Source organism: Lathyrus oleraceus, chromosome 7 (assembly GCF_024323335.1).
Source record: "Lathyrus oleraceus cultivar Zhongwan6 chromosome 7, CAAS_Psat_ZW6_1.0, whole genome shotgun sequence".
NCBI classification, from domain to species: domain Eukaryota; kingdom Viridiplantae; phylum Streptophyta; class Magnoliopsida; order Fabales; family Fabaceae; genus Lathyrus; species Lathyrus oleraceus.
In genome coordinates this window covers 541202120-541213376 of record NC_066585.1, presented here as the reverse complement: position 1 = coordinate 541213376, position 11257 = coordinate 541202120, and the positions used below count along the sequence as shown (strand labels likewise).

The window sequence follows — 11257 nt, the reverse complement described above, 5'->3', positions numbered from 1 at the left end:
ATATAAAAAAAATTGTTTTTGAAATTAACTCACAATCTCTCTTCCACATGGTAAAAAAAGGTCATATACAACTTATACTCCACTTTGTCTCCTTCTCAACTTATACTCTCCACTTTTTCTCAAGGTTTAGGCTTAGCAGTTGATTAATATGGTCTTGGTATCAATGTATACTCATAAATTACTATCACCAATAAAGCGTTTTCACTTGAAGGTTGACGACAAAATCTGACATGAATTTGAAATCTTCCTCCCCTTCTTCTCTAAAATGCATGTAAGGAAAAAAAAAGGGGGAAACAAATGGTATAATCTATATACATACTAGAACAGAGAATTGACTTAGAACAATGAGAAGTCATAACACATGTTATCTTCAACCTCAAGCTAATAATAAAGACCTCACTCCACAATGAAGTCTTCAATAAGTATGATACATGAATCTTATCTGTGTAATTTAATTTAAGGCAAAAGAATGAAAAGCAATACACTTTAATTTGGCATATAACACCAAACTGCTTGCATTAAATTGTACATTTTATAAAAAATCTTCCAATTTTACTAAGGCAATTACACGTTAGCAAATAAAATAACTTAAAGAAGTAAATGTGAAAACAAAAGACATGTTGCATTTTAGTGTTCAAAAAACATCTTACAAAAAAATTAGATTAAAAGACATCCATGATGCGAAAAGAATCTTCTCTTTTTGTCACCGAGTTTTTTGTTATTGAAGATGTTGCAAGGTGGAACGGTTATCTTTCTCAATGATGGCCTTGAAAATATCATTTCGTCAACAATATTAGGAACCAATTTACAACAAAACATCAAATTGATCTCTCTGAGTTGCGTGCAGTTATTTAGCACATGCTTGATTCCCTCCTTTGTAATATCATCACATCTTTTTAGTATCAGTTGCAAAAGTCCAGAACAATTCTTTGAGATCACACAAAGTGTTTCATCGTCAACACTTGTATTTGATAAGTTCAACACCTTCAATTGAGGAACTTCAAAGTTCATTCCATGCAGCTTCACTTGTAAACAGCTAGCTAAGTTTAAAAATCTAATCTTACAACATCTCCTCAAAACATGAAAAATACCTTCTTCCGATATGTTAGTGCAATTACTCAAATTAAGAAATTGCAAATTGGGGAAAATGGAAGCAAACATTTTGATGCTTTCATCTCTTAGCCAGGAACTATGGGTCAAACTGAGAGACTTTAATTGAGGGCTTACAACGAAATCCTCGAAAGAATTAGAATTCAGTACACCCTCTCTCCCAATCCCAATCCTTGTGTCATTCATTTTGATCTCACTAAGTGAAAGACAATTACTTACAAGTGAAAGCAAAGATAACTCCGTGAGCATGTCACATCGACTAAGGTTTATAGACATTAAATCACCCAAAAACATAGACAACTCCACAACATGTTGGTCATTCAAAAAATAAGCATTTTGAAGATCCAAATGTTGTATAAATTGACACTTGGATAACAAACAAAAGATTCCAGCATAACTATATCCTTGACAGAATTGGAGGACAAGCTTTTTCAAAGGAAGACCTCCGGTTGCAATAGAGGAAAGCAAATCATCGGAGATAAGCGAATATGACAAATCAAGACAAGCTAAGTCCTTCAAACTCACGAGAGAGTTAATAAAGTGTGAACTAATGTCATCGTTGCTAGACATCCAACTAATTGATAGAGACTTCAAAGTTGGTCTCTCACGGATGGCAGAAGCAATGCCGTGATGAGTTAATTGTGAACGGTTCGACATCACAATATCTTCAAAAAACTCAGAATTCTTACATACTTGTAAAAACCATGCATCGATCATATATGTAAATGTATGGTTACGACCATAGAAATTAACTTTGTGCAGCTTAGGAAACACCATTGAAATATCAGCATTTAGCTTAAAATTGATACTGTTACCTAAGTCAAGTTCGTGAAGGGAAGGAAAGCACTGAGAAATAAGAAGCAAGTCAGCAGTAGAGAGAGAAGCAATGTTGCAACAAATGAGAGAGGTTAGAGTTGTAATATTTCCTGAGAAAGCTCTCAAGCCGCGTGCCGGAATGTTGGGTTGGTTGGAGAGATTAAGCGAAGTGAGTTTCAATGGGAAACGAGAGATTTGAACGAGAAGGTTGTTGATGAGACCATAGTAACAGGAGAGGTCGAGGGAGATGAGATTGATGAACCTTGGAAAAAGGCGAGAGAGTAAACGGCAGGTTGGATTCCATACGGTGAGAGAGAGGCGTAGACGGTTGGTAATGGAGAGAAATTGCTTGTTAACTATGGAAAGAGATTTGAAATAGGAACGGTTGTCGTCATCGTCGTCATTGAAGATGAATTTGAAAACATATTCCCAGCAATAATCATCTAAATATAAATCTTCTGAAACTCTTTGTTGCTGAGTTTGGAGGGAATTTCTCTTACGCTTCATGTTGCAGTGAACAGATTACTGCCGCCAAGGAAAATACAGGTCTGAGGGTTTAGGTTAGATTTGAGGATTAAATATAAAAAAAAGCTGGATAACTTTTTTTTTTTAATTAATAAAAAGCTGGATAATTTCAATAGTTTTTTTTTTACATGGATGACTTTAATAGTTTATATTACTAGTCGATTTTGAAATAAAATAGTTGTTTGTTCGGTTTGATTTAGAATAATTAATTACAAAAATTTGATCAGATCAATTCTAACTTCATACAATTTTATATGGACTGGTTATCTAAAAATTCAAATTATAAATTATATTTTTTTATTAATATTATAAAATTATTAATAAAAATAAATTTGATATAATATATATTATAGTAAAAGTTAATATTGAAATAAATAAAATAGTAAAAATAAATATTAGTTGATTAAATCAAACTAATAGATAATATTTGAAAAAATAAGTCTCATTTAATACTAAATTAACACAACATATCATATTAATAAAAAATAAATAAATATAAAAATATATACATGTAATTCGGTTCAGTTTGAATCGATTTTGGAATTTTAAAAAGTCGTTTGAAAATCCAATTCAAACTGAACGATTTTTAAAAAATAACATCCAAACACATCTAATATTTTTCAACTTTTTTTTACAGTTTTCGATTTTTTGAATCAATTTACAATTTTTGTTAGTTTTACACACCACATTTTTTTTAAGTTTCAATTATTTATATAAAAAATTATTGTAAGGGTTTTTAAAAAAATTATCCAATAACCTCTAACCCATTAAATCGGTAATGGTAATATGTCTTTAATTCATTAATCGAATCATTGAGTCATTGGAAATCTAAACCAAAATAACCCACATTTAAAAGAAATCCCAAAATAATCCAATTTAAGATAATTTTCCAAAATATCTCACTTTGAAGAACTGATGTCAGATGAATTGGCGTCAGCTCTCTAAGTTAAAGAGGTGACGCCAATTGGATTGACTTATGCATCTAGTGTTGCGAACCAAATTGATGCTTATGTGTTATTTTTAAATGCAGTCGTCAATTGGATTGACACCAGTGTGTATCGTGTACTTTTTTTGGGTTAATAATTGACATGTTATATAAAAGTCAAAATCGGAAATAGTAATATTAATATTAAATTTCATTTACATACGAAGACCAATAATACTATTGTCGTTGACCTGGATGATCAAACCGACCTTCGGTTTCACATTCCCTAGCTACCCTAGCACGTGACCCTAACCCACCTTGTTGATTCACTCTGAATGTTTGAGGAACAACACCACCACCTGCAACAGATTCTCTAAAAAATTAAGACAATTCCACGTAGTCCTGTGTATGCAATGAAGGGCTACCGCCATAGTTGAGTTTGTGATCCATGGCAGAATAGTTGGGGTGTGCTTGAGTAATTGGGGTGTGACCGAGTCGATTGAAGGGTGACATTTGTATGAATGATTCGTTGGGGAAATATCGATGTTGGATGTCTTGATAATGATCTTCTTGTTGGCGGTGATATGGGATATGCTATTGGTATTGTGGTTGGGGGTTTGACATGTTAAAGTCGTATGTATGTCTGTTTGTGGGCCGATAATCTTGTTGGGTAGAGGATTGTGAGTAACCGGTCTGGTAATTTTATGGGGGGTTAAATGTTGAAGCTTATTGGGTGTAAGTGACTTGGTGTGGGTCGTACAGGTACATATCCCCAGGGAGAAATTCAAAATCCAATCGATATGTACCAAGCCATATAATTACGAGTTGGTTTTTCTTCGGTTGACATCACATCGTCAGTTAAGACATGGTCATTTTGGTGCTTCCGTTTTTAACTTGCACCCACCCACGCAGTGCATCATGTCTCTCAATACTTTTCATTTTTTTGCCTTCAGGTATGTCTCCGTCTAACCGACGAATCAACTCCCTCTATAATTTTTCTAGCAGAGCATCTCCATCGGAGACTTGTCTCTTGAATAAATCACTTTCCCTTAGCGGTGACGAAGATGAATCATGTTTTCAATAGTACAAGATAATAAGAAAGAGATGTGGAAAAATGAATCCCACTACACCTCTATTATACTAAAAGTTACACAATACACACTGATGTTAAAACTAATTGGCGACTGCATTTAAAATAACACATAGGCGCCAATTGGATTGGAAGCACTAGGTGCATAAGCCAATCTAATTAGCGTCACCTCTTTAAATTAGAGAGCAGACGTCAATTGGTCTGACACCTGTGCTTTGACGTTTTTGTTTTGGAAAGTTGGGTAGTTTGGAAATTAATCTAAAATGTGGGTTATTTTGAAATTTTTTTAAACTGGGTTATTTGGGTAAAAAAATCCGAATTATTGTTGTTTGACTAAATTGGACTAAATTAGACAACTCAATTGAATAAACGCTATTTATAACAAAATTATATATTTATTAAATTGATCGATCCAGATGACTCGATCTTAAAATAATATCACGACACTTATACAATTTTAAAATATCATAAATTCACATGTTTATTCTTTAAATTCAAATTCTAAATATAATCACCACACATAACAAAATCATACAAAATACAAATCTAAGTAAATTTTGGACAAGAGAAAATTGTTCCAAATAAGTTTTGACCAAAGTCTAATTATATTTAATTTTGTTATTTTAATTTTTTTTTACCGAAACAATGTCATTTTGTCTGTAAAAAAAACATTCATTTAACCTGACAGTTTTCCAAAATCCCCGGTGCACTTGATCGATTATGGTTGGTTCTCATTAGTTCAATAAAATACCTGATCCAACATTCAGACCAGATTGATGACCCTTCTGATTTTCGATTTGATCAGCCGATTCGATCCGATTTTTAAAATACCGTAACAAATTAACACCTCAACCATGCTTCAAAAGAAGAACGATTTTTCTGTCTCACCCCGCATTCATCCCACCCCACGCCTCAACCCTAACCTATTAAATTTATTTTATTATTTTTATTTTTAATAATTTTTCTTCTAATTTACGTTTATTAAATAAGAGATTTTTTTACAAAAATAACCCACTTTTTCAAGGAAATTCCCAAAATACCTCTGGTTTCAAAAAAAATCCCTAACTACCCCACTTTTAGGAGGAGACGCCAATTCAATTGGCGACTCCTCTTAAAAATTAAATGCATGCGCCAATTGGATTGGCTAGGGCATGTGCCCTAGCCAATCCAATTGGCCCCTCTGTGTATTACCTGAGAGGAGGCGCCAATTGGATTGACGCCTCAGTGTAAAATGCAATTTTTTTGTTATAAATAAATGTGTTGTGTGAGTCATTATTCCACATCTCATTTAATCATTTAGCAATCATGTTTGATGTTCGTCGCCGATACGGAAAGGTGATTTATGCGAGAGACAAACCTCAGATGCTGATGTTGTTCTGGAACATCACTACGTTTGATCAAATGAAGAGGGAGCTGGTTCATTGGTTAGATGGGAAAATAACAAAAGGGAAAAAATTAGAAGTATTGAGAGACTCGACAATATCTTTAGTTGGGTGCGAATGAAGACTAATAAGGATGCTAGGGAAATGATGTTCGGTCGAGATGACATCAATTTGATTATTGTAATCAGTTAGAAATATTTCTGTTTTCAGATAGCTTATTTTGTACTGATGTTTGTTGTGAACCTCGTTGTAACAAAAACTTAATGATATATAATGATTGAAGGTTACAGAAATACAATGTTACAAAAAGCTTAAGACCCAGATGATGCTCCTCGATTGGGACAGTTGTTCTTGTTGTGTCCTGGTTGACGATAAATACTACATAAGCTTATCATTTTATCTGTGGAATCCATTTCTGTCCTGATACGTGTGCTATTTGACCTTCCTTTTTTTCTTTCTATGCATCTCGTCGTTGTGCCAAATTATATCACCTTCATATGGAGGCCAATATTCCTCCATTGGTAGTACCGAGAAGCTTTGATTATATACATTCATGACGATGACGACCTTGTACACATCAGATACATGGTTATAAGCGTCTTGACGAGTATAAACGCATGCTGCAATGGCATGGGAGCAAGGAATACGGAAGGCCTGGAATTGTCCACAATCGCACCAACTTCTGTTTAGTCTAACAACATATGCTAAATTTGGTCTCCCCTCGTTGTGGTCCATTGTTTCCTGGACGCTGGAATTTTGTCTATGACGGTCAAAGACTGTTACAACGTGTGTGCTAGCTTTGATGCTCTCCTCTTTCATGATCTTCATGCAACACTCACTAAATACTTGCCCGAACATTAACATCGCACTCCATCTTTCACCTCTGGTTGCGAACGTAGAAGTCAACCTATAATAGATCGATCTTACCAAGGTGGTTATCGGCAGATTTCGAATTCCTTTGAATACCCCGTTCATGCATTCCACAAGGTTTGTTGTCATGTGGCCCCATCGACAACCTCTGTCAAATGCCCTTGTCCACTGCTCTACTGGTATGTTATTTAGCCAACTCCCTGCGTCTTCATTAGACAACCTAATTTCATCACGATAATATTGAAATGACGACTGAGTTAGAGCATACCCATCATTCACCACATTCTTGCGAAGATTCTTATCTTTTATAGCATGCATGAAGTTTTGTGCAATGTGTCTGACGCAATAGACATGGGTAGAAGGAGGATCATGTCATTCGTTGTCATGGTTGTTATAGACACTCTCAACGGCAACATGTCTATCAGAAATCAAACAGAGATTGACTTGTGGAGCCACATGCGTTCTGAGATGTCGAAGAAAGAAACCCCATCCACCAGCCGTTTCACCTTCAACCAGAGCAAAGGCAATGGGAAAGACATTGTTGTTGTCGTCTTGTGCAACCGCCATAAGTAAAGTACCATTGTATTTACCGTATAACCAAGTGCCATCAATTTGAATAATAGGTTTGCATAATGTGAAACCTTTGATGCACGGGTCAAACGCCCAAAAGAGACGGTGAAAGATTCTATTACCTGTAACACAGGTTCCGTCGGGCATCATCGCTGGCAATGTCTCCATAATTGCCACAGTTCTTGGGACATATGTTTTTAGTCCCCATAAAAACCGTGGCAATTCTTTGTATGAATCCTTCCAGTTGTCAAATACTTGTTCAACAGCCTTTGTCCTCGCAATCCAGACTTTCTTGTAAGAAGGAGTATAATTATATGTTGTTCTGATATAGGATATAATTAAACTTACCTTCACTGACGCATCTTTTTTTAAAAGTGGTGATTTTAGTTTTTTTTAATTATTTATTATTTTTGAGTTTTTTTAAAAATGATTATTTAAAAAAAAATGGTTGGATGCTGTAAGAGGTTTTTTAAAGAAAAATAGACCATTAGGTTAAAAAATTCAAAATTTTAATCATACAGAAAAAGTTCAATAAAATTATATTTGTTAGATAGATAGCCCAAAATTCGGTGGTGGTTTTTATGGTGTGTATATAACCCCTAAAATGTACCCTAATTTAATGTACATTTAGTATACAGTATACGTATCCAAATATCAGTGACGGCATCCTTATTGATCATTGTTCAACATGAAAAGAAAGAAGATAGGTTTTTACAAATCGCCATTCCTCCTCACTAAGATTAGGAGGAAGAAAACTTGTACAAATTCTGATTTTTATTTACCCGATGACTGCTGGGAGCATGTCTTCACATTCATCAATAACCATAACCGCGACTTCAACTCTCTATCACTCGTCTCTAAACAGTTCCTCTCCATCACCAACCGGCTCTTATTATCTCTCAGAATTTGCGATCCAAAACTTTGCTTTCTCCGCCGTATCTTTCATAGATTCTCCAACCTTAATTTGCTTCACCTCCGGTTCAACTTTCATGATATGGATGCAGACATTGCTTTGGCACTCCGTCACATACCAACTTTGAAATCTTTATTTATTTCCGGTATTCACCTCAAGTATGAAAGCTATGTTGCTTCATTGCTGGTTGATTCATTAGTCTGTTTGAACGGTTTGATTAGTCTTAAATTCCAGGGCTCGCAATTATCAGATGATTTTCTCCACTCTATTGCAAGGGAAGCTCTTCCTTTGAAGAGGTTTGTCGTCAAATATTGCACCGACTATACTTACAGTGGAATTTATTGCTTGTTATCCAAGTGTCAGACTATACAACATCTAGGTCTTGGTCATAATAATTTTCTTGAAGATCATCATGTTGCCGAATTGTCTTTGCTCCTTCCTCATTTGGTTTCTATAAATCTTAGTCAATGTTCCAAGCTCACAGAATCGGCCTTGTATTCCCTTATTAGAAACTGTCATTCACTTGAAGAGATTACAATGAAACAATTGGATTTTCGGAATTTGGTTTCTTTTAAGGATTTTGATGTCAACCCTCGGTTGAAGTTGAAGTCTCTGTGTTTGGCTTATAGTTCATTTATAAACGAAGACAACCTCATATTGGTTGCTTCCATTTTACCTGACTTACAGCTTCTTGATTTGAGTGATTGTGATGGCATATCGGAAAAAGGTATTTGTCAAGTTTTAAGTAGATGTTGTAAAATTAAACATTTGAAATTGGCCGACTCTGATGAATTAAGAGGACTTAAAATGAACTTTGTAGTTCACCAATTGGAGGTGTTGGACTTGTCAAGTACACTTGTTGATGATAAAACACTCTATGAGATCTCAAAGAGTTGTCCTGGACTTTTGCAACTATTACTAAGATGTTGTTATTATATCACAAAAAAAGGAGTGATGTGCGTGGTTGAAAACTGCACACAACTGAAGATGATTGATTTGACAAATTGTTCTGATGATGTTGTCTCAATGGTTTCATCAAGGCCATCATTAAAACAAAGATGCGGCTCCATCTCATTTTTGTTTTAATGACCTAAAGAGAAAACTCTTTTCGTTAGCTTTAGGGATGTTTCGTTAACTAGTTATGATGAATGTCTTATTTGAAAAGTTTTAAGTATTAAATATAATATGTTTTTTGTTTTTAGATATATTGAATCGCATTTTGATTGATGATAATCAACTAAATAAAGTGTTATATTTTTATATGAAGCTTTTAAATTTTAATGTTTTTCTTTACTCTTCCTTAAATTATATTACCTGTAAAAGATTTTTCTGATGATATAGTATGTAAGAAATAAAAATCAATGTGGACATGCATCCCAAACGTCAATGATATTCAACTTGAAAATAGCTGCGCAAAAGAAGATTACTGCAAGTGGTGTATAGAGTCTAAACATGCAAGGCCGTGATAAGACATCTCTGTTTTAGTTTGTTTGCTCTCGTTCGCTGTAGCCTTGGGATGTTAATTGTAATGGTTTGGTGCATGATGGCGAGGTTTGTTTATTCATGCAATATGCACACCAGTTTTCATTGTGATTTTGAGTATTACTATCTCTAGTCACATATAAGCATGGGCAAGATTTGGTGCAGAACCAAAACTGTAGTTGACTCGAACCGCAAACCAAACTAGTTTTCAGTTTGAAAAAACTAAACAGAATTGGTTCTAGACACCAAATCAAAAGGATTTAATCGGTCTTGCTCGGACTGAACTGAGCTGTTGTGATATGTATTGAACCAGACTGTTTTTCTTAAATTTGAGAGAACTTCTAAATGTAGCATTGTGTAATTGAGTTTTCTATTAGAAGAGATGCCATATCGTGGCCTTGCATGTTTAGATCATATACACCACTTAATACAGTATTTCTACAGAACATAGGATAATAACACTGTACAAATATTTCTAAATCACTGAATAGAAGAATAATTTTGGCTATGCTATCACTGTCTTCTTCTGATCCTCTCTTCAGTGTCAAAGTTTGAATTTTTTATAATAGCGTCAACACTGTGTCACGTTGGTCCTTTCTTCACATGATTTTGCTCGGGCTTTTGTTATTCCTACAAAGTGTGAAGAGCAAAAACCTTCAAGAACCTCTTTAGGTTTGTCTGGTCTTGATAAGCTTTTCAAGGCAACTCAATAAATTTAGCTTTTCCTTTCATAGATGATTTTGAATTTGGACATTATTAGTGTGACAATGTTTGTAAATGGTCATCAATCTAAGAAATATTAAATAAACACAATAAAGTAAATATCACTTGTGCGACGGGTTGGTATATAAAGATAAGTTCATAGCTATCACTTGTGCGACAGGTTGGTATATAAAGTTAAGTTCATAACTATCACTTGTGAGAATATTTTAACAACTTGGTCTTCTAGAATCATACTGCATAATCCAGCACAGGAAAATAAGATAGGATTTTGAGTTCCATGCTCTTCTTGAGTATTGTGAAAGATTTGGTAAATTAATATATTGAAAACTTCGCTAATTGAATGTCATAAGTTGTTACTTGTTATGCATTAATAATGGTAAAAGAGTGTCAAAATTAAGTTGATTTCTTCATTTACAAGCCAATGTATGAAGAAAACACTTAATGTGACATAGGAGAAGCTTAGAAATCATTGACATTGTAATTGACAGAAGGAAGCAAAACTTTTATAACTTCTGCGTTTTAATTAGAGTACATCTTTGGTCTTTATATAGACTCAGAAACTTTAGCTATTCTAGGAAACATAATTATTAGTAAATACTATTAATAGGCCACTATCTCTTGATCTTCCAACTATAACAGACTCTTAATCTCTCCACTAACTTATTAATAGAAATCCACTAACTATAACATTAAAGTTTATTCAACAAAACTCCTCTGTAAACTTAAATGTTTCTTCTATTCATCATGCCTATCAATTTCTTGCCTCTGTCGAAGATTTCTTTTGATAGTGGTTTTGTGAAAATGTCTGCTGCTTGATCCTTACTTGCTACATGCTTCAATTCGACATTTCC

At 34.2% G+C, this 11257-nt stretch overlaps 2 protein-coding genes across 2 annotated transcripts; one reads left to right on the top strand and one right to left on the bottom strand.

The window, feature by feature from the left end:
• Positions 1 to 532: 532 nt before the first annotated feature.
• On the bottom strand, positions 533 to 2473 carry LOC127107187 (SCF E3 ubiquitin ligase complex F-box protein grrA). Its single transcript, XM_051044479.1, has one exon. It carries the CDS (start codon positions 2431 to 2433, stop codon positions 658 to 660), a length of 1776 nt encoding a protein of 591 aa, XP_050900436.1. The 5' UTR covers positions 2434 to 2473; the 3' UTR covers positions 533 to 657.
• A 5466-nt stretch (positions 2474 to 7939) lies between these two features.
• Positions 7940 to 9393, top strand: LOC127107186 (uncharacterized). Its single transcript, XM_051044478.1, has one exon. It carries the CDS (start codon positions 7977 to 7979, stop codon positions 9285 to 9287), a length of 1311 nt encoding a protein of 436 aa, XP_050900435.1. The 5' UTR covers positions 7940 to 7976; the 3' UTR covers positions 9288 to 9393.
• The last annotated feature ends 1864 nt before the right edge of the window (positions 9394 to 11257 follow it).

Bases quoted from the DNA above. Each gene is read 5' to 3' on its own strand.
- LOC127107187 (XM_051044479.1), bottom strand. From the start codon at position 2,433: ATGAAGCGTAAGAGAAATTCCCTCCAAACTCAGCAACAAAGAGTTTCA.
- LOC127107186 (XM_051044478.1), top strand. From the start codon at position 7,977: ATGAAAAGAAAGAAGATAGGTTTTTACAAATCGCCATTCCTCCTCACT.